Source organism: Mustelus asterias, chromosome 21, assembly GCF_964213995.1.
Source record: "Mustelus asterias chromosome 21, sMusAst1.hap1.1, whole genome shotgun sequence".
Lineage (NCBI taxonomy): Eukaryota > Metazoa > Chordata > Chondrichthyes > Carcharhiniformes > Triakidae > Mustelus > Mustelus asterias.
Genome location: NC_135821.1, coordinates 66,367,133 through 66,391,554, shown reverse-complemented (window position 1 = coordinate 66,391,554; position 24,422 = coordinate 66,367,133). Strand labels below are relative to the sequence as shown.

At 41.6% G+C, this 24,422-nt stretch overlaps 1 protein-coding gene across 12 annotated transcripts in view; it reads left to right on the top strand.

Annotated features, from left to right (window-relative positions):
• The window catches only part of LOC144509366 (homeobox-containing protein 1-like), an 80,646-nt gene extending 57,000 nt beyond the window's left edge, over positions 1 to 23,646 (top strand). For 3 of the 12 annotated variants that reach the window (XM_078238088.1, XM_078238087.1, XM_078238090.1), the window contains one exon: positions 5,771 to 8,059. In XM_078238088.1, coding sequence (XP_078094214.1) covers positions 5,771 to 5,911 — 141 coding nt within the window. In that variant the 3' untranslated portion in view covers positions 5,912 to 8,059. Of the gene's footprint in view, positions 1 to 5,770; positions 8,069 to 22,666 lie in introns of those variants that run through there. The other 9 variants (XM_078238092.1, XM_078238091.1, XM_078238098.1 and 6 more) reach the window with 7 other exon arrangements.
• The last annotated feature ends 776 nt before the right edge of the window (positions 23,647 to 24,422 follow it).

The window sequence follows — 24,422 nt, the reverse complement described above, 5'->3', positions numbered from 1 at the left end:
ATGCTACAAACACTCTGCTGGCCGCAAACCTGAAACATTAACTCTGTTTCACTCACCATGGATTGTTGCCAAGACTGCTGAGTATTCCCAGTATTCTCTGTTTTTATAGCATCGTGGTTGCTGTCAGGATACCAGCTATTAACCTGCGTTATGTGCTGTGTACGATCACACTCCAACTGGACATTGAGGGAATGGAACCCCTTCTGGTTGTGATGTGCCTCTGAATTTCCATCAATCTCATGCAAATTGACCTGTGCAGTCAATGGTGCCATGACCGTGGGGAGCACACAATCTCCTGTCCTTAGCCGGTCTGGCCTATATGTGACTCCAGAGTCAGAGCAATCTCATTGACTCTTAACTGTTCTGTCAAGCTACCTAGTTGCAACATACTGCTATGAAGCCTAAAAAAAGAAATGAAACTGGGTGGACCACCTGGTATTGATCTGACACCGAAATGACAACAGCAAACTCAGCCCTGACGACCCTGCACAGTCCTCCTCGCTAACACCTCAGGGTTTGTGCCAAAATTGGGAGAGCTGTCCCACAGAGTAGTAATGCAACAGCCTGACATAGTCATTCTTACAGAATGATACCTTACAGATAATGTCCCAGACACCACCATTACCATCCCTGGGTATGTCCTGTCACCAGCAGGACAGATCTACCAGAGGTGGCGGCGCACTAATATATAGTTGAGAGGGCATTCACCCGCAAATCCTCAACATTGACTTTGGACCCCATGAAGTCTCATGGCACCAGGTCAAACACGTGTAAGAAAACCTCCTACTGCTCACCACTCCATCTCAACTGATGAATTTCCTCTTCCTTCCACTTGGAAGAAACACTGAGGGTGGCAAGGGCACAGACTGTACTCTGGGTGGAAGATTTCAATGTCTGTCACCAAGAGTGGCTCAGTAATATCACCTACAGACCGAGCTGGTTGAGACCTAAAGGATGTGGCTGCCAGACTGGAACCAACAGGTGGTGAGAGAGGAAACGAGAAGGAAAAACCTACTTGACCTCATACTCACCAATCTGCCTGTCACAGATGTATCTGTCCATGACAGTATTGGTAGGAGTGACCACTGCACAGACCCGTAGAGAGACAAAGTCCTGACTTCACAATGAGAATACTGCCTATCGTGTGGTGTGGCACTACCACGCTAAAAGGGGATAGATTTTGAACAGATCTCGCAACTCAAAGCTGAGCATTTATGAGGTGCTATGGGCCATCAGCAACAGCAGAATTACACTCGAACACAATCTGTAACCCCATGGCCCGGCATATCCCCACTCGACCATTACCATCAAACTGGGGGATCAACCCAGATTCAATGAAGAGTACAGGAGGGCATGACAGGGGGTGGCACAGTGGTTAGCACTGCTGCTTCACAACACCAGGGACCTGGGTTCGAATCCCGGCTTGGGTCACTGTCTGTGTGGAGTTTGCACATTCTCCCCATGTCTGTGTGGGTTTCCTCCGGGTGCTCTGGTTTCTTCCCACAATTTGAAAGACATACTGGTTAGATGCATTTACCCAAACAGGCGCCAGATTGTGGCGTCTAGGGGAATTTCACAGTAACTTTATTGCAGTGTTAATGTAAGTCTAATGTGACTAATAAATAAACTTAGGAGCAGCATCAAGTATACCTAAAAATGAGTAGTCAACCTGGTGAAGCTACAACTCGGGACCTCTTGCGTGCCAAACAGCATAAGCAGCATGCAACAGACTAAGTGATCCCACTATCAGCAGATCAGATCTAAGCTCTGCAGGTTAGGCCACATCCAATTAACAAGCAGGGGAGCCTTCACAACTATCCCCATCCGCAGTGATGTGGGAGCCCAACATATCAATACTAAACAACAAGGCTGAAACATTTGCAATCACCCTCAGCAGGAAGTGCTGTGTGGATGAACTATCTTGGCTTCCTCCAGAGGTCCCCAGCATCACAGATGCCAATCTTCAGCCAACTCGATTCACTCAACGTGAAGGCACTGGATGCTGCAAAGGCAATTGACCCTGCCAATATCCTGGCAGAGTACAGAAAACTTGTGCTATGAACTTGCCACGCCACCCCACCCTCCTGTCAAGCTATTCTAGTAAGAAGTCTCACAACACCAGGTTAAAGTCCAACAGGTTTATTTAAATAAAATAAACCTGTTGGACTTTAACCTGGTGTTGTGAGACTTCTTACTGTGCTTACCCCAGTCCAACGCCGGCATCTCCACATCAAGCTATTCTAGTGCAGCTACAACACTGGCATCTACCCGGCAATGTGGAAATTGCCCAGGTATGTGCTATCCACCAAAACAGAAATAATCCAATTGCCATAGACAATCTATACAAAGTATTTAAAACCATCCAATCAGTCTACTCTCGATCATCACTAAAGTGGTGGAAGGGGTCATCAACAGTGCTATCAAGCGACACTTACTCAGCAATAACCTGCTCACAGACGCACTTTAGATTCCGCCAGGGCCACTCAGCTCCTGACCTCCTTAGCGTCTTGGTTCAAACATGGACATAAGACTTGAATTCCAGAGGTGAGGCAAAAACAACTGCCCTTAACATCAAGACAGCATTTGTATGATTGTGGCATCAAGGAGCCCTATCAAAACTTGTGTCAATGGGAATAAAGGAGAAAACTCTGCACTAATTGGAGTCATAGCTAGCACAAAGGAAGATGGTTGTACTTGTTGGGGGTCAATCATCAATGATCTTTCTTCCATTGTAAGGCCAGAGTGAAAATGTTTGCTGATGATTGCACAATGTTCAGGACCATCCACGGCTCCTCAAATACTGATGCAGTCTGTGTCCATATGAAGCAAGACCTGGACAATATTCAGACTTCTGCTGATAAATGGTGAATTACATTTGTGACACTCAATTGCTGTACCATCTCTAAATTCCCCAATTGTCAACATCTTTTGGGTTACCATTGACCAGAAACTGAACTGGACCATTGTGGCTACAAGAGCAGGTCAGAGGCTGGTAATTCTGCAGCAGGTAACTCACATTGTGACTCCCAAAGCCTGCCCACCATCTACAAGTCAAGAGTGTAATGGAATACTCTCCACTTGCCTGGATGAGTGCAGCTCCAACAGCACTCCATCCGGGACAAAACAGTTCACTTGATTGACACCTCACCCACCACCTTCAACATTTACTCCCTCGACCACCAATGCATCGTAGCAGCATTGAGTATCATCTATAAGATGCACTGCAGCAATCACCAAAGCTTCTGAGACAGCACCTTCCAGACTTGTGACCTCAATACCCAAGTAGGACTAGGGCAGCAGATGCATGGGGAAATCACCACCTCCAAGTTCCCTTCAAAGCCACATACCACTCTGACTTGGAACTATATTGTCATTCCTTGCTGTCTCTGGATCAAAATCCAGGAACTCCCTTCCTTAACAGCACTGTATGTGTATCTACACCACATGGATTGCGGCAGTTCAAGAAGGCAGCTCACTACCATCTTCTCGAGGGCAGTTAGGGATGGGCTAGCCAGCAAAGCTCACATCCTATGAAAGAATTTTTTAAAACCTCCCCGTCCAAAGCATCCATGACTGCCATTGTATAACAATGGCTGCAAGATGTTGGAGATGTTTCCTGTTCCAACCTGGCAAGAACCTGATGTGAAGGCGTCACTGGCAATGCCACCCTCGCCCTGCTTGAGGTGTCAGATTCCAATGGGCACCTTATTGAAATTGCACACACTGTTCCTCATTTGAGATAGGAGAAACTACTACGGCTCGACTATTTTATGTGGTATCCATATCTGCAAGATTACTTTAGAATCTTATCACTCACTCTCAGATACTCATTAGAAAGCAGTGATACTGTGTCTTGGTGAATAGGCACAAAAAGAAGTCTCACAACACCAGGTTAAAGTCCAACAGGTTCATTTGGTAGCATGAGCTTTTGGAGCGCCGCTCCTTCATCAGGTGAGTCACCTGATGTGATACGTCTTACTGTGCCTACCCCAGTCCAACGCCAGCATCTCCACATCTTGATGAATAGGGTTATTGGTGAATGATAGATAATATTTGCAATAATCACTCCTCCAGGCTTGTTCTTTGTATAAAAAACAATGTTAATTGGTTGGAAGAGTTAAGATAAAGCAGCCATTGTCTCCAACAATAATTTGCTTTTAACGAAAAAAAGCATTCTGATTTGTTTCAAAAGCATTCATTCCAGTCCTGAGAGGATACCTAGAGTGAGATTTGGTTTTTAAAAAAAAGCTGGCTGTAAATAGTAGCTGACACATGTTCCATTATTATTTTCTGTTGTCCTTAAAACAGCACATACAATATTCAAATCAAAGGCTCTAAATAAATATCCAGGGAATTTTTTGATATCATAGATTCTCAATGTTGATAATTCTAGCACCTGACCCACAGCAGGTGCAATGTTGTAATATCAGAATCAGGAAGATAAAGAATTTTGAGAGAATATTCACTGGCCTCATTAATGAAGAGAATTAATAAGAAAGTATTATTACATATATTTGGAAAAATCTGCATCTTCTGTGGGTTTCTTGGATAAATGTTTGTTTTAAGTGAGTGGTTGAGGAAGTTACACCTCAGGCAGTAGACGTATATTTGTATCTCCATAGAGAGAACAAGAAGTTTTATTATATAGCACTTTTATCATAGTAAAATGTCCCAGTGAGATTCACAGGAACATTATCAAACAACATTTAGCATAGAGAAGAACAAGAAGAGTTTTACAGTGGTCACAGTCATATATGATACCATTTGTGACTTTGATAAGATGCACTTAGAGTCATAGAGCAATACAGCATGGAAACCGGCCCTTCAGCCCAACTGGTCCATGCCAACCATAGTGCCCTCCCAGCTAGTCCCAATTGCCCACGTTTGACTCATTTCCCTCTAATCCTTTCCCATCTATATACTTATCCAAATGCTTTTTAAATGTTGCTAATGAGCCTGCCTCAACCACTTTCTCTGGCAGCTCATTCCATATACTCACCACCCTCTGTGTGAAGAAGTTATCCCTCAGGTCCCTTTTAAATCTTTCCTCTCTCACCTTAAACCTACACCCTCTAGTTTTCAATTCTCCTACCATAGGAAAAGGACTCTGTGCATTCATCCTACCTATGCCCCTCATGATTTTATACACTTTGGTACTGTGACGGGGTGCGGAAACATGATGGGAGGCATTCAAACGTGGAGTTCTGGGAAAGATGGGTACTGATTGGGAGGCTACACCATGTTCAAGGACTCTGGAGAGGATGGGGAGGTTGAATATGGAGTGGTCGTTTGCAAAGGTGAAGAGTTTTTTGAGGATAGAGTTGATGACAGGGAGATTTGGAAGAGAAGGGAACGGCATGTGTGGAGGGAAAACCATTAACAATGCCAACTAGCATGGGAGTAATAGAGGGAGGTTGGGTGGTCAAGAATTTAATAGGAATAGGATTGAGGGAAGGAAATGGGTCTCATGGACAAGATGAGCTCAGGGAGGGCACGAGGAGAGACAGGCGAGAAACGAGAGAAAGATGTGAGCTCAGGGCAAGAGCAGTGAGTGCCTTGGTGAATGGAGAGCCGAAGGTTGCACTGTTAAGATTCTGAGGAGTGCAGTTCTAAGTGTAATAAGAGAGAGTTTTTTTTTACAGAGCGGACTCCAGGAAATAGATGGACGCACAATTGATGTTAAAGCTGAACTGTAAGATTATGTTGAATTTTTGTTAAATCCAGTGCTACTTATATGGCAGTTTGTGTTTCCCCCTCCTCCTCTCCATAGGATGAAAATACTTGCCATAGTGACCATCAGCAAGACCCTATCTCATTGGCTGTCGAAATGGCAGCTGTCAATCATTCAGTCCTAGCTTTGGCCGGCCAGGGTGGAAGTGAGATCAAGACAGAAGCAATTGACGATGATTGAACGTAAGGCTGAAGGCAATCAGGATTATATAATGTTATAGACTATAGCCACCTTCTTCCCTATTATATGTACTGTTCCGCAACAGACTATTTAGATGTATATTTATCATTTGTTTGTTCGCTGTGCGTTTAAATTGAAAGAAAAGTTCTCATATCATTTTTATAGCTGCCAATGTGATCATCTCATATTAACATATCAGTGAATAGAAGTTGTCAGGTGTAACTTGTGCTAAGGTTTGCTGACAGCTGACTGTGAACTCAACAACCATGTTTTTAATGTATTACTGCACATTACCCAATACAGTTTGAAATTATTAGCTGAAGGCAAAACAAAAGCGTTTTCTATTTTCTACATAGCTAGTTTTTTATTAGGGAGATACGAACAACAAGTCAAACCAGACCCAAACTGGCCCAAAATCGGGAGTTGTATGAGTCCAGCATCCTCACTCTGCAGTTTCTTCAAGCTTCCAGTCTCCGGAAACTAAGGAGGTGGTGGCTCCATAACACACCCTTATCACATTTAACCTTGGGCAATTCAGATTGGGCTTTGTTCGTTTGCTCCTACTTTTTAGCATGTGTATAAATCAGGGATAAGGTAGACATTGTACAGTCAAATCCTGTTGTGGTCTTTCCCTGATGAACTCATTTCCCTCTGATCAAATTTTATTTTTAAAATGTCTTTTTGACTTAATTGTAGATTTGGTTGTATGTCAGCCTCTGAGCATCCTCTGGACGAGCTGCCGAGCCCCTCATCATGTCTGTTTGTGTATGTGCAATTTTAAATGGTGATATTTACAATAACTAATAACATATTAGAATTTGCGTCTCAGGTTAAGGAGGAACAAAATGTTTGGATCTGACCATACCCTCTCAAAGCGACACTTCACTGTCATTGGGTGCATTCTGCCAATTTCCACTTGCCCAGATGATTAATTGCGATAGAAAAGAACCTCAATATTGCAATGTTTCCATCAATCCAACAGCCAGTGAGTCTGTAATTGGGGTGGGTAACGGTGCACTATAAATTTTATATAGAGAAAGTTTTGTAATGTGTAAAGAGTGTTACAAAATCAAAATCAGTATTAAATTTGATATTCAAGAAGTTATCTTGTTAACTGTTTACTTTGGGGAGGGAGAGAGAGAGAGGTCCAGGTCAACGTAGAGTGCTGACAGATTAGATCCACCCGCACCTAGAGAAATGTTTCCAGCGCCACATAGCCTCATTCTATCTAGTGCTGTTGCATCTTGTAACAACCATCTATGAAACAGTGCTGTTACTTCAAAAATTAATACTTCTGGTTATTTGGAAATTGGTTGGGTAACAAAACAGCAGCTGTATTTACCAGAGAAGCCAAAGAAACCCCAACAGGACAGTTGAATTTGCTACCTTCTCTATCATTGGCTGAGGGATGTCATCCCACAGTTAGCAGTACTGTCCAATGTTTCTGTCCATGAGGACACTGGTTTAAGGAGGTTGACCCAAGTGTAGATGAGATGGGTGTGTGGATGAACACTGGCAGAATTCACGATTGTCAGATTCAAACTTTGTGCTCATTTGTAATCTGGGTGCCTGCAGAACAAGGAACTCAAGTGATTTTATAAGTGGCTTTTCAATGTTGTAAAACTTGCTCAGCCAGGAGTTTACCTTGTGCTGCAGTGTCTCCACGTCTCCCAAAGTTAAAGTTGAAGAAAATTTGACCTGTTACTGATCTTTTCGCAACTGTTTATTTACCCAAAGTTTGAGACTGTGGTTCATGTCAACATGAGGGATCAGAGTTGTACCCCTTGAAGCTGCTATTGCTGACAAAAGCTTCAAAGGAATGAATACAAGTCCTTAGCAGTAACTTTAAAAAAAAAACATTGCTGTGTATTTAATTTTAGACTTTAGTTAATAATCCACATTCACATGCATTCCTGCTTCCTGCGAAGTAGTTATAAACAATACCGCCCTGAATTGGGCAAGGTTCAGAGAATCTAGAAACAAGCTGGTCTAGTCCCAGTCCATAATGATGTGGTTTCTAAACTAATAATGTCCTTGGACACTGCTGCTAGGAATGACATAAATGTTGCATATATTAATTTGCTTGATTTGTCATGCCTATGACACATGGAAAAGAGTGTAATTCAGTGATAAAACTTGCTAAGTGTTATTTTGATTATTACCATAGTCAGTATTCTATACATTCTGCTCTTTGTTCATGCAGCATTGATCTAAGGTTTCAGCTAATTTCATCTGTGTAGGTGTAAAGCCATTATCAGTTTCAAACTCTCTGGTTTTCTCATAGTTCAGGATGCTGCCCTTCATGATAAAATGGATGCCTTCACACCGAAAGATTCATAAACCTTAACATTGCTACTTTTACTGTAGAAAACACAATGTCTTCACATGGCATTCTTTTGTCCGCTATTTTAAAGGACATTTTAACTCATTCATTTATTTCAAGTGGCTCTAGATCCTTATTAAAACAGTGGACAAAGAGACATCATTCAAACACTAATATCTGGACTGTGTAACTTCAGGGATACTGAAATTTGAAATCACAGTTTATCCACGGGGGGGGGGGGAAAAAATCCTTAGAACTGTTTTAATGAATTTCTAAAACAGAATCATATGTATCATCATGTATTCACTAACTGAGGATGGGTGAACTATAACTCTTGACTGTTGTTCAAAAGATATGGTGTCACCCAAACTCATTTGAAGGAACACAGTATTCTGCAGTTTAACGTGTGGAATTCTCCATATACTCAAATAGTCTGTTGATAGTAAGGCCCATGACGAAAATATGACAGTTTTTTAGAGTCACGATAAGAGTCATTTCGAGTATGAAAGTTAACCTATAAGTATGAGAGATTATTGAGTCAAGGCACTTTTCTTCCCCATAAATGTTGCTTTAGGGATGTGCAAGAGATTGAGATCAGAGTTGAATCTGGTTGCTTATAAATTCTTATTTCAACTGTGTTACTACCACATGAGGAGAGGTGAAATGTCTCCCCTATTCTCCCACTTCAGGTTTGACCGTCACAGGTTTTTTTTGTGAATATAGAAAGGATGTGCTGTGCCAATTGTGTAAGAGTCCCACTATTTACGCTTTCAGATTTCAAGGAATAGTAAGGCAGGGTGTTTTAGGTTAAACAAAGAACAAGTTAAGTTTATTTAAACCATATCCCAAACTTTACAAAACTAGATAAATCACAACCACTACACGTGTGCGCGCACACACGTACGGATGGCAAACTAAGAGGATAGGCTTATAGGATTTTTATAGTTCATGAAAAATAAAACAGAGGAGCATACGGTTAGCTATTTCGTAGCTGGACTCAATGCAATGATTGTATGTTGTGGTCTTTCTGTTCAGTTGTCTTCCTGGATATAACTGCATGAAGCATATTTTTACATTTTATTCCAAAAGGTCTCTTTGCAGTAGGTTTCTCTCTCAGGGTGGTTATTTTGCAAAACTGGGCACGATATGTCTGAGAGAAAGAAGCAGAGGGGCATACAGCTTCAAAACCTGTGTTCAGCACAGCATCATCTTTCATTCTCTCCCTACTGTTTGGTAGCCATGATGTGGAGATGCCGGTGTTGGACTGGGGTGGGCACGGTAAGAAGTCTCACAACACCAGGTTAAAGTCCAACAGGTTTATTTGGAATCACGAGCTTTCTGAGCGCTGCCCCTTCATCAGGTGAGTCTCACCTGAATAAGGAGCAGCGCTCCGAAAGCTCGTGATTCCAAATAAACCTGTTGGACTTTAACCTGGTGTTGTGAGACTTCTTACCGCACTGTTGGGTAAGCAGTCCTTAAAAGTACCTTGCTGGCAGTATATTCCGGAGAAATTCTATTAGTTCATGTCCGCTGCTGTTATTTGCTTCAGAACAAATCATTGCATTTTGATGTCTCATCTCAGAAACATTTGAAAAGTCTCAGGGTGGTGTGAAGCCAACGGAGCGGTGGAGTCTTTCATGTCCCCGGGGGCTTGAGTGTCTGTTTGTTTTTTCATCCCACTTTGGGGGATGTGAGATTGTACGGATTGCCACAGTCTGGTCAGTTTTCCATTGTCTGTAGTGAGTGCCCGAGTGGTTCTTTTAAAAGTCTCTAGCCAGGAGAAGAAAAATTGGGAATTGTATCTTTAAAAAAGTGCATCTTCGTAGCAGTTGTTCCAGTTAGAACCGGTAGCCCGTATAATTTGTCACTTTGTAAGTAAAGGATTGTTTTATGTAATAAGAACATTCGTACATTCACAAGACCAACCTGGTGAGTACAGCCAGCAGTGTGGCTGTAATAGCATGTCCACAGAATAAGAGGCCAACTAACAGAGACCTCTACCAAATAATGATACACACCTCAAATAGACACTAGATTGCGAGCAGATCTAGAGAGCACTGACGTTTAATCGTCAGTCTATACATCTTCTGATTAATTTGTAGTTCTATTGCAGCTTTTGCTTTAAAAAATAAATAAACTGAGACAAATTATAAAATTAGCTGATTGAACCAATTTAACAAAGTAGTAAACTCAAGCTTATCTTGCTCATAGTTTTTTGGGGCCCTGTAACTCAATACAGCTGACCGTATTGCTCTATCTTTTCGGAAACAAAATATTGACTGCAGCAGATTTATCGGCTGCTTTTATGGGTGTTAGCCATAATTCCACGTGATCTCATCACCGGTGGGAAAGGAAAACACACACCTGGCTCACTCTTGCATTACGATACACATGAGAATTATGCTTCAAGAGTGAACCTATTGAGTAGTCGTAGAAAAACCTGTGACTCAGAATGTAATAATTCAACAGCTAAAATATGCAATGCACAGCCAAGCCCCCTACAAAAGAAAAAAATCAGCAGAAAATGGTATTCTGCAATGCAAAATAGCAACCTTGTGCTTTTGAGATGTTGGAAAATATTGCTGCCCTAAACTAGAAAGATGTAAATATATATCAGCCGACGGACAAGGAATAAACCATTGATTGATTGATTGTAAATGAGCAGCGAGTGAGTAAAATTCCTGCATTAAAATTACCACAAGAAGCTTCAATGTGCGTGAATATGCAGCAGTTTGGCACAGTTACATAGCATTTTTTCACATGGTCTTCAGTATTCTTCTGGGGAATAATCTGTTTGAATTCACAAATTCAGTATTCACATTCTTCCGCCTGCTTAAGACTTTATAAGCACCAGTTAAAGGCAAATTCGCTTGTTTTGGCTTCCACTCATGCCTGCTATAAAAATGCATTATTCCAGCAAGAGTATCAGGAGAGATCCAGCAGGGAAGCATAGAAAGAAACAACTGAACTGTTTCAATCCACACAGCAGCACGGGGATGTTAGTGAGTTTGACTTTGCAAGATAAATCGTTGGAGGCGGAGGTTTGCCAGAGGAAGAGAGCCTCCTGGGTCCAAGGCCGAAATAGGACAATGTGGCAGGAGTCAGTTGGAATACAGTTTCCCAGCAGATAAGCAAGTTGACCCATTTTGACATTTCTGAGGCTACATAGAATTCAGCACTACGATACAGTAGTAGATAGACAGATGCAGGACTTTTAGAAAGATACAGCATTTCCAGGGTACAAAATTACACTGGCTATACCCAAACTGCCAATCAATAAGCATTGCAATGTCCCAGGGTACTCGAGAATGAAAAAGGGATACTATTCAAAGGACATGCCGATGGTGTGAAAACACTGCATAAAAATTTCCTATATCAATGACATAAGGCATGCTCATAATATATGGGAATCGTGGATTCCTCATTCATCCCATGGTGAGTACAGTTTAAATAGTTGGCTCTGGCAAAGATTCAGGCTACCTGTTTGAAACATAAACCATGACATTGCTATACAACTCTTCAACAAAGAATTCACAGTAATCCATGCTTGAGCATCAAGATCTTCAACACGTAGATATTTGATATATTGAAGGACTGGTTCTGGTTTCTGCCCCACCACCCCCCCAGTGGCGGGATCTTCCGTTCCTGCCACTGTCAATGGGGTTTCCCGTTCTATGCACCTCCCCCGGCCAGGAAGCCCGTGGTGGGGGTTCGCCGTCGGTGGGACCAGAAGATCCCAACAGCAAGAACGGCCGGAAAATTCCAGCCCTGATCTATACACATTGCTGTGCCGACTAGGAAGCTATTACAATGGCGCTAGCGCTCTGCATGCTGTAGAGAAGTCACACAGAATAATAGTGTTAATTCCTCTATGTAAAAAAGGGGAAAATTGTTGCCATTTAATGCCTTAGCTGTGTAGCAGCCGGAATTTCACCACGTGAAAGGTATATTTTCACTTGGAGCAGCATACTGAACACATGAGAGGCTCAGAGCCATTTGGCCAGCTCTAATTGCTAATTATGGTACAAATCTAACTAGTTATTGTTGGTGGATGGACATAATTCTCACCCTGTCTCTCCCCATCCTCCCCCCCCCATTATTCATCGCAAATAAAGAACACAGAACGTTACAGCGCAGTACAGGCCCTTCGGCCCTCGATGTTGCGCCGACCTGTGAGACGAATCTAAAGCCCATCTAACCTACACTATTCCAATATCATCCATACATTTATCCAATGACCATTTAAATGCCCTTGATGTTGGCGAGTCCACTACTGCTGCAGGCAGGGCATTCCACGCCCTTACTACTCTCTATGAGTAAAGAACCTACCTCTGTCCTATATCTATCACCCCTCAATTTAAAGCTATGTCCCCTCGTGCTAGCCATCACCATCCAAGGAAAAAGGCTCTCACTGTCCACCCTATCTAATCCTCTGATCATCTTGTATGCCTCTATTAAGTCACCTCTTAACCTTCTTCTCTCTAGCGAAAACAGCCTCAAGTTCCTCAGCCTTTCCTCATAAGACCTCCCACCATACCAGGCAACATCCTGGTAAATCTCCTCTGCACTCATTCCAATGCATCCACATCCTTCCTATAATGCCGCGACCAGAACTGTACGCAATACTCCAAGTGCAGCCGCACCAGAGTTTTGTACAGCTGCAACATGATCTCATGGCTCCGAAACTCAATCCCTCTACCAATAAAAACTAACACACCGTACGCCTTCTTAACAACCCTATCAACCTGGGTGCCAACTTTCAGGGATCTATGCACATGGACACCGAGATCTCTCTGCTCATCCACACCACCAAGTATCTTACCATTAGCCCAGTACTCTGAATTTCTGTTACTCCTTCCAAAGCGAATCACCTCACACTTTTTTCCACATTAAACTCCATTTGCCACCTCTCAGCCCAGCTCTGTAGCTTATCTATGTCCCTCCATAACCTGCAACATCCTTCTGCACTGTCCACAATTCCACCGACTTTAGTGTCATCCGCAAATTTACTAACCCATCTTTCTACGCCCTCATCCAGGTCATTTATAAAAATGACAAACAGCAGTGACCCCAAAACAGATCCTTGCGGTACACCACTAGTAACTGAACTCCAGGATGAACATTTCCCATCAACCACCACCCTCTGTCTTCTTACAGCTAGCCAATTGCTGATCCAAACCGCTAAATCACCCTCAATCCCATACGTCCGTATTTTCTGCAATAGCTTACCGTGGGGAACCTTATCAAACGCTTTACTGAAATCCATATACACCACATCAACTGCTTTACCCTCATCCACCTCTTTGGTCACCTTCTCAAAGAACTAAGGGACTGGGACTTTTGGGAGTCTCGGGGCCCCTTTGTCATTATTGGGCAAAATAAATCACAGGCCATTTTCCAGTGAGCCACTCGTTGTGGCACGGTTCCAGTTGGGTTTTAGAATGCTCCATCCATATTTTTTACAACCGTTTTCAAAGCATTTACTTTGGAACTGAAAGGAAACATATAAGAAAGATAGGTGATGGCCAAAAGAAAAGGCAGTCTTTCTGTTGCTGGTGGTTATTGTTAGAGGTAAGGATATCTGGCTAAACAATCAAAAGTAAAGTTATAGCTTGGTGGGTGGGGTGGTTTAGAGTACTTGGCCTTATTTTTCAAAAATACATCACTAATGTTAAAGAATGAGAGATTTGGACATATTGACAAACATGCTCATTTTACACTGGTCTCCAAAGTCACGTAGATTCTTAATATCTAGTAAACATTGAGTTAAATTGTTTAACTTCAGAAGCATCTTCAAAACAAACAACAATTAACAATTCTATCTAGCGCATACCAGTCAATAAGTCCAGGTTTAATTGTGATGCCCACAACATTTAATTGGCTTCCCAGTATCTGGCAACATTAAGAATGGTGGCCTGGGTGAGATACCAAAGGGCTGCTGGTGCCTTTTGGACTGTGCCCCAATAAAGTTAGTGTCGCCAGGAAAGGGGGCAGTGCGAAAGCAAGCAAGTCACAAAGAGTAGGGCGGAGGCAGATTGTTAAAGGATAAAAGAGTCCCAGGATGCAATCGGTATACTGAAGCTTATCAGAAATGAATTACTGTTAAAACATTATCAGACATAAAAACTGCAGGGTGACTAAGGAAAGTATTTACATTTATATAGCTTATTTTATGCCCTAAGGCCTTCAGAAGTGCTTTGCAGTCAATCACTTACTTTTGAAATGCAATCACAATTGTCTTGTCGGGCAGGCAACACACAGCATGAAATTTGCACAAAGATTGGGTCCCCCAAGCAGCGGTGAGATACTTGAGCAGTTTCTCTGTTTTTGGTTGGTTGTGTTGTTTGAGGAAGAAACGTTGACCAGGCTGCCCTGTGCCCTTCTCTAAATAGTAACTTGGGATCTTTTATTTGAGGTGGCAGACACCCTTGTCAATGCACTGAAGGACTAGCCTAGACGTGTCCAAATCCTGGAGTGCAACTTGAACCCCTAACTAACTGTCTGACTCGGGGCATGAGAGTTCCCACTGAGCCAAGCAGATCATTAATCCTAATTGCACTGATATAGATAAGTATTTCTTAAGTAGTATGTCATAGGTCTCCATATTGCACTGCAGTCAACTTCTAGCACTGATGTTGTCAAGTCTTTAGCAGCGGACAATTACATATGGTAAATATTTTAAGGGTTCTTTCTAAAATGTGAAGGAGTACATCGAAGCGAGAGCGCCCTCTGGTGCATGATTCCCATTTTGCAGACAGAATGATATGAAATATATTTTAACCATCCCATTATACTGTGCTTATGTTCCAGTGGGTTTTTATATTATGGGAACGTGACGTGTATCTGTGAAGAAGTGCCATCTCTATCGACAAGTATTCTGTTGTATAAGGCTATTGCAGTCTATACAAGGCTATTCAATGGTGCACAGTTTTTTTCTTTGCATCCATTTAGGTTTACGGCACAGGCAACGAACTGGACGATTGAGTCTTTCCTGACTCTTTCCTAGAGTGGCCAGTGGCACAGCGGTTGGCACTGCTGCCTCACAGCGCCAGGGACCCGGCTTCAATTCCGGCCTCGGGTCACTGTCTGTGTGAAGTTTACACGTTCTCCCCGTGTCTGTGTGGGTTTCCTCCGGGTGCTCTGGTTTTCTCCCACAGTCCTTAATGTGCAGGTTAGGTTGATTGGCCATCCTAAATTGTCCCTTAGTGTCAGGGGGACTGGCAGAGTCAATACATGCGGTTACGGGGATAGGGCCTGGGTGGGATTGTTGTTGGTGCAGGCTCAATGGACTGAATGTCTTTTTTCTGCACTGTAGGGATTCTATGATTCTAGAGGTTTCCAAATTTAATTCTCTTGTTGTTCTCTCAGAGATCGGTTTCAGCTTTTGTCCAGACATGTTCTCTCTCTCCATCTCTGTATTGTCAGACTGCTTGTCAAACATTCAGTACCAGATCAGCAGAAGTTTGCACAAAGTAATTACTGGGAAGGCCAAAATGATTGCCATTAGTTCTTGTGACAAATTCCATTTTCTAGCCAACAGAAAAAAATCCCTCTCCCAGGCAACTGTCTGAGGCAGAACCAGACTGTTCACAGCCTTGGTGTCAATTTTGACCCAAGGTAAGTTTCCAACTACATATCTGCACCATCGTAACGTCACTTAACTACCCCTCCGTCAAATCATCTGCTGCTAAAACTCTCGTTTAAGTCTATGTGATCTCTGGACTTCAATATTCGAATGCATTTTTGCCTGGTCTATCGTGTTCTATCCTTTGTAAACTGCCCCTGTTTTAACTCGCGCCAAGTTCTGTTCACTCATTCCCCCCTGTGCTGACCTACTTTGGTTTCCACTTAACCAACGCCTTGATTTTAAAATTCTCATCCTTGCTTTTAACTCCTTCCCTAGCCTTGCCTCTCCCTATCTCAGTATCTCCTCCAGCTCTACAGTCTTCTCAGATACCTGCTCCTCCAATTTTGGCCACTTGAACATCTCCAGCTTTGATCCCCTCACCATCAGTGACTGTACTGGCTGCTCTGGAATTAGCTTCCTACACCTTTCCACTTCTTTCCTTACTAAAGATGCTCCTTAACACCTATGGGCGAAATTCTCCGGCCTCCCAGCTGCGTGTTTCCCACCGGCGGGAGGTGGCGTGTTGTTTGCTCGCGGTGGGATTCTCTGGTCCCATCACTGTCAATGGGAATTCCCATTGACGTCATCCTATGCTGGCGGGAAACCCGCGGGCGGGGTTGCACTGCCGGCATGAATGGAGAATCCCGCTGGCGTGAACGGCCGGAGAATTCCGGTCGATGTCTTTGAACAAGCTTTTCATCATCTCTCTTCAAATCTCCCTTTTGTGGCTCAGTTTCAATTTTTGTTTCGCAATGTTCCTGTGAGGCACATTTTACCACACTAAAGGTGCTATATAAATAGAGGTAATTGTTGTTGTAGTTGTCTACCTTTCCCCTAAAAGATGCAGTAATCTCTGCCTCCATCATTCGCTGGAGCAGAGCATACTCAAAATAATATTTTGCACTAAAAAATTTCTAATCTTCTCCTCACTCTCAGTGAATATTACAACTGATCAGTTCTAAGAAGCCAATATTTGACATTGAGATGGTGAGCATGAGGCCAATACTTGATTGTGTTAAGATCCCCTTCGAGACCAATAATATTTAAAAACAAATTGAACTTCTAGTTAATGATTGAAAAAGATGACGCAACAAGATTTCAGATTTTTGATTTTTACTGTAACAAATGACTAAAAATACTCAACATTTTTTATAGGTTATAAACTTATACTTCAAACTACAGTAAAGAATGTTCCCTGTTGATACTTACCACACTTCTTGGCCACGCCAGAACAAATTTCCTGGATTCCTTAGATGGGTGCAGAAGCATTTCTTCAACTTTCCACTTCTTTCCTTACTAAAGATGCTCCTTAACACCTATGGGCGAAATTCTCCGGCCTCCCAGCTGCGTGTTTCCCACCGGCGGGAGGTGGCGTGTTGTTTGCTCGCGGTGGGATTCTCTGGTCCCATCACTGTCAATGGGAATTCCCATTGACCATCTCTCTCCCATATCCAGCTTTGGATGGTTGCCAGGAATGAGGAGCCTCTTCCCTCTGCTAACCGCACCAGTTGCTGTTTGTTTCCTCCCTCTCTTCTTCCTTCTGCCCCAAAAGCTTAGAACCAGTAAGTCTATTTACTGTAAGCACAGCTGCTCTTGCCCTTAGTTCCCAGGTGTGGGAACCTTACACCTCTTCAGCCAGTCTATACCAGGCTTGTTGTCAAGCAGAAATCAGTCGTCACATGATCCCACCTTCATATTAGCCTGATGTAATCCAAAATATAATAATCTTATCATCCTTACAATTGCAACAACTGACAGGTTGGTAAATGGAGAGGGAGGGTTGGGGAGGGATATAATTCCAAATTTATGCTGAACATCCTCGACCACATCACCAGTGAAACCTATGATCAGGGTGCTAGGACCACAGTTTCCATTCTGAAAGGATTGAACCACCCAAAACCTCTAAGCACCCAGCGGTAAGCTCCATCCAAAAATGGCACCAACTATGTCATCAGTGCTAAGATTGCTAATCCTATGTTGGGGCTTTTACTGCTCTGTTAATGCCAAGTGTGGCCAGGTAAATCAGCACCCGAATGATTCCCAAACCAAAGAAACCACCTTTCCTTATTGAGTAGATGGAAATCCTTCATATTTTTAAAGAGTAGTAAGTCCCTTCTCAATCTTTTATGTTGTGCTAGGAATGGTCCCGGTAGCTTCATAACCAAGATCTCGCACTCCTGGCATCGTCCTGGTTGATTCTCACTATGGCTTTAATGTCATCTACATTACAGAGTGCCCATTGTTAGACATAATGGTCCAACAATGACCTAACCATTGCCTTTTACAGATTCTCTACGGCAGAATTAATGCTGCAGACTATGGGCAGGACTTTCCAACCACAAAACCGGAAAATCCCGCCCGGGGTCAACGGATCTTTCCATGGTCAGTATCCCGTCCACTACGATTCCCGTGGTGGGCGGGACGGAAGAATTCCGCCTTTGATGTTGGAAGCTACATGGATCAGTGAGGCACCAATTAAGTTTGTAAATTTTAAACATGAGAATCACACTTTAAATGTACGATCGGTATTTACTGATGTAAATTCAGCAGATGTGGAGTTGTAAAGTTCCATTGCACATCTATAATGTCCCGCACATTATAACAACAAGCAGTGTTTGTTGTTGTGTGTGTGCTTGGCTAATGAATTGAAAATGGTTTTTAAAGAAGTGAAATGAAGTCTTAATTACTGTGTTATTGAAACAGATTGGTTTGTGCAAAGTTGATTCATTTCAAGTGAGTTGGGATGGTAAAACTAGTCTCAATGGTCCAGGCCAAAGAGGACAAGATAATAAAGTCAGCATTCATTCTTCTAATTGCTGCCCAGTTAATGTAGTTAAAAATGTGCATTTGCGGATATCATGAGCTAGGAGAATACTGTATGAAAAATATCAAGAGCTCTAATAAAATGGAAAGCAAATAGGATTCCTTGCAATACTAACTGGAAAGCAAGCTTAAAAAGCACAATTTTAGTTGAGTGAAAATAATTTTTTTAACAGTGTAAAATTGGACTACTGCTGAAAAAAGACATTTGTCAAAGCTTTTCATCTTACACTTAGCAGGACAATAGCACAAATACTGGTGAAGAATTTCAAACAATGCTTGGCAGATACCTGTCAGACACCATCAACTGGTGCATTCTCCATAGCAATACTTCTATCAATCAGAGTCCACTTGTCAACCAATCAGCACCCTCTTTTCATACAGTATAAAGTTACTCTTTTTCCTGACATTGGTATTCTTGCGATTGTCCCGATGAGTGCAAATTGAAAAACTTTTGACAAAATGTCTTCTTTCAACCGTACTCAAGTTCTGTACGACCAAATAACCAAGTGTAAAGCTTCTTGAAAATTGACTTTTAAACTCATTGCCAAACAAATTCCGAAGTTGCCTTTTTTTTAAAAAAGACTGCCTAATGCAATTTTACAGTCACTGCCTTTCAAATGCCACAACTAGAGTTCTACCACTAACCTAACTAGAAGTACTAAATTTATGCACTTTATTTTACTGAGTAAATATACTCCAGCATTTATACTGCATGATGTTGAAGGATACTGTTAATTAACAGTGCCAAATTATTTTTTAAAAATAATTCTTATCCATTCTATTTATTGTTTTAAAATAAAACACTTTGAAGTAGTCTTCCCCCTCAAAGTGGCATGTCCCAACTATCCAAGATGGTAGGACAAATTAAAATGTGGATATTTCTACACCCTCATTGCTCCATACACCATTAACAAGGAGTTTGCTTGCTGCAGGAGGATGATTGCGTCCATTTTGCCCCCCAGTCTCTCCATCACAAGTAGCTGGTGACAAGAATTGGTTTATATCAGCCCCAGGTCAGTACAAGAGTCTTTTACCACTCATGGTCCAAACATTGAAGTTAAATTTAAAAAGTGCTAAACATTATGTCTGGACCAACCTTCACCTTGGCCTCCCATTCCCCTACTGCCCGTGAAAATAATTATCAAGCACTTAACAGTTGTTGGAGAAGCTAATTTTATTTGTGTTTATAACCTGTCACCTCTGAAGGATAGCCTATCCTAATAGGAGGAAGAATACCTTTGTGCTGCTTAGAAGACACTGGAAATACATTAGGACAGATCTGTATTGTAGTGCAATTGTAAACTTTCCAATGATATATGATCCTGTTACAAAAACTGAACAAAGCAAAGTCCTTTTCCACACACTCTCAAAAGCACCCTGATCACATCCGTCTTATTTCTGCATGACTGCTGCATCATAAGACCATAAGACCATAAGACATAGGAGCGGAAGTAAGGCCATTCAGCCCATCGAGCCCACTCCACCATTCAATCATGGTTGATTTCAACTCCATTTACCCGCTCTCTCCCCAATAAGACCATAAGACATAGGAGCGGAAGTAAACAGGCTGATGTAGACAGGACAACCATCTCCAAAAATAAATTCTAAATTTGTAAGTTACAGATAAAGATATAAGTTTGATCTGCATATTTCTTTGTGGGCTGAAGTTTGTACCTTTACAATTGGAAGCATGTGTTTCTGCTGAATGTGCCCCCATTGTCCTATATTGTTCACGGTTCCTTTTTTTGGAGCACGTGTGACTCAACATCTGAAAACTGTGTCTGATAATCATTTAACCCAGTACCATAATGATTGTTAGATTGTACGTGGGCACAGAAACAAAATGGTGCGGATACCGAAAACGCTGGAAAAATTCAGCAGGTCTGATAGCATCTGTGGAGAGAGAAACAGTTGGCATTTTAAGTCAATGACGTTTCAGCAGAATTATCGCATATTGGCATGGTTGTTTTCATTCTTGAGTTCCGTGAATATCCAACCCATCGCTTCTTGCATTTCGATTAGCTTGAAGATGCGGTTATTTGATTGTAGACATGTGAGCAGGCATCCGTTTGGAAAAATTGATCTGATCTTCATTTGATAAAACAGATCCCACCTTGCGTGGAGTCGAGCGCAACTGTACAAGATTAGAATTGCTTTTATTCTGACAAGTGTTTCCACGTTTTCAGTGACTGCCAGACTAAATTTGCAAACAGGCTGCTGGCCTGTGTGGGAAAAGATTCACTATCCAGGATATTCAAAACATAGAGTAGCTTTAGTAATGGGATGAGTACGTGTTGATTTGCAATTATATGTGTCGTTTGTGATTGAAACCAGCAGCAGTTTAGGCTGTTAAATTGTCCAGATGTCTGTCAGCAGTATATAATTGGGGACCCTCAGAGTGGACGTAATGTCATCCAGCCAAATATGGCAGCCAAGCTCACTTAATTACGGGAAAGGCCAAGCACAAGTACCCCCACAGCGGGTAAATCTCCTGTGGTTAAATCAGAGGTGGGATTCTCGCCCACTCATGATGAGATGTTATTTGGCCTCATTAATGAGCCAGTTAACACTAATTATCTCTCAGCTTATGGGAATTTAGTGGTGGCTCAGGAATTAAATGGGTGGTGCACAGCTTTCCTGTACCTCCCCTCAAACCCAACACCCCTGCCAGTGTGTCCCTTCTTGTCAGGCACTCTGTACCTGATGGAGGAGCCCGGCTTCAGGAGACTGGGGGGTGTGTGGAGGGAAGCCCTTGGAGCACTGCTGGTGGCGCTGCCAGCAATGGAGAGCTGCTGGTCCCTGGCCACTCTGCAAAACCCCCAGGGGAAAACACTAAAATAACCGAACAGCATTAGGCCAGATTCATTCAGTAACAACAGGGCTGCCAGATGCAGACAAGAAGGCACAGATAATAAAACAAACTGCTAAAACAGATCCTACACAAGAAACATGACCCAGATACATTTCTCAAAGGCTCAGTATCGTCACACCTGTCTCCTCTTTAAAAAGTGCAAGAGTCTCGTATAAAATGAAAAATGGGCAGTCTTAAGTTGTCCGTGGGCTTAGGTCTGTATTGAATACTGTCTCCTTAAACCATGACGATAGCAACACTTAGACTGGTATGAACAGAGGCACATTATTGCAGGAAGGTAATGGTGGAAGAGGGGGTTTAGTTTTACTTGGCACCTGGTCTGTGCTATAACAGACCTCCCAGCAGTTAGTTTCGAGTGGCATTGGGGGAAGTCTGGGAGTTAGTTAGCTACCCAATTCTGTCATACACATTGGCTGTAAAGTACTTTGGCATATTTGGAAAGGCACTATAGGAATGCAAGTCATGCTCGCTTTATCTTGTGAGGGAACCCTCAAAGATTAGAAAGTAGAGCCTGCATTTCTTAGAAATTAGGTTTAAAGTTTTGAGACAGGGATGCCAATTTTAAAAAACATACGTATACTATTAAAGTTAAAATTAATGTTTGTACTATTAATATCTTGATTTGTGGTATCGCTGTATGACTTTGCAGTTGGCATTTGTTAGAAGCTTAGCATACTGATCATAATTTGAAAAAATCTTCAATTTTTCAAATTGTATCTACAACTAACAAAATATGATTAACTGTCTTAAATAATTAACCTAAAATTAAAATGCTCACACATCTGCCATTATTAATAGTAAGCAAAATACTCAATTTGCTGCATTAGAAGCTATGGACATCTTAACATGTTACTTCCCTAAAATAATTTAATATATCTAATTATAATAGCAATAGACTAAACATTTATTATAATTCTATGCACCTCAGAGTAAAGCTTCCATGAATAATGTAGATAATTTTTTTTTGGAACACTGCCTATGTTGATCTATCAAAAACTTTAATCGGGGGTAACAGACGCTAGCCATCTAGCTTTCCAAATAACTGAAATAGCATCATGATTTTAACGGCATGCCTAACTCTATGACTTCATGTGGTTTCATTTATTTTAGGTGAGATTTGTACAAATAATCACCATGTCCATTTGTATGCCCCATTTAATTGAGATGGATGACAGTGTAAGAGATTACAATAGCACCTACGTGGAAATCTGGCGAATTGTTAGACCTCCATGGAGAATTGACATTCAAATAAAAATGTGAGCAATCTGACCTGGAGTGGTGAACCTTGAACTTTTTTTAAAAATTGCACTATTGGTCAATAGAAAAAGGTACAGTATTATACTATTCATTCTGCCAGATTGAAAGGGTACCCGCTGTACTGTGGGCAGTGTATTGCACTTAACTTTGTATCCTATTTAATTGTCTGGTTATTTAAAAGACAAACTTGGGCTTCTCCCAGCTAGTAATTTCTGTGAAAGACTGTTGAGTTATGTGTATAACAAAGACAGGTTTTAAGTCTATAGTTTTGCAAGATATATATGTATATACATAAAATATTAATGCTACCCACATCATCTTTCCAACCCCTATTCCGAGATCCAAAGGGTATAAACATTTCATCATTCACCAACTAACAAGAGTCTGGCCAGTGTAAATGTCATACTTCTTAAATCTTCAAAGATAGTCCAATTGCATCCGATTATTGTAAATATTTTTTAAAAGCACTTTTTTAAATAAATTACTTTTTGTACTCTAGTATGTTTTAGTGGATGAAAGTAGCAGATCAGTTGCATACTTGAGAAAATTATATGAGGTGCGTAATTACACTGCCCACAGTACAACAGTAACAGCAGTGCCCATTCAGACCTCTTCATTGACTGGATTAGACCAGCTTCCGGCCTCAGCTTTCAAAGTTAAAAGAAACATGGGTTTCTCAAAAGGTGTGTAAGGGGAGCATCCAAATTTCTCTCTGTATAATTTACAAGCATTTTATGTAATTTTGCTGTGAGTTTTTTTAAGTAACTATTGAAATACTGTACACTGTAAAATCATTACTGTTATTAAAATTACTCTTACTTTGTATGCACTGTAAGTAACTTTTCACATGTACTTTTATTTAGTTCCAAGGAAATACAGGACATCTTATATCTGTTTAACCAAACTCAGATTGTACAAAAAGTCTAATTATAGATTGAATAGTGTCTGTTAAACACATGCTTGAAAACAGTTTTCAGTTAAGCTTGTACTAAAATTCAGCAAGGCAACTATGAATGTGTATTCACTAACTTGACAAATCTACTGCCATAATAATTGTTTGGGTTATTTTCCACTTAAAGGCACTGGTTTGGTGTCTTATGTCCAGAGGTTAACTGTATCTACATACATACAAAAATATGCAAGTGAAAATTGATCTACTGAACTATCAACTATTGATGCATCTATAATATTGTGGAATTTATAATAGCCATCTTCAGTTTACCAATATCTTTTTAAATTATACTTTCCCTTCATGTGGTCTCTCACCTCCTTTAACTGAAGTGGAGGTGAACCAGCCACAGCTTTCAGTGACTGATGCCTATGCCACTCTGTGCTCAAGCCAACAGGTGCACTTTTTATAAAAGCAAGGACCTTTGCGGGGGAGGGGGGGTTGGGGGGTTGTGGCTGGGTGACGAAGGATGGCCTGTATCAGTTTTTCTTCGTAAACACGACTGCAAGACAGTGCACCCAGTGGTCGAGACAAGAACTGATGGAGTTCATCAGAAGCTTGGCTAGTGGATTTGAGCATCAAACCAAGCACTGGAGTAGAAACAGAAAATACACATCAGATCTAGGACTTTAATGCTCAAAACCACAACTGTAAACCAAG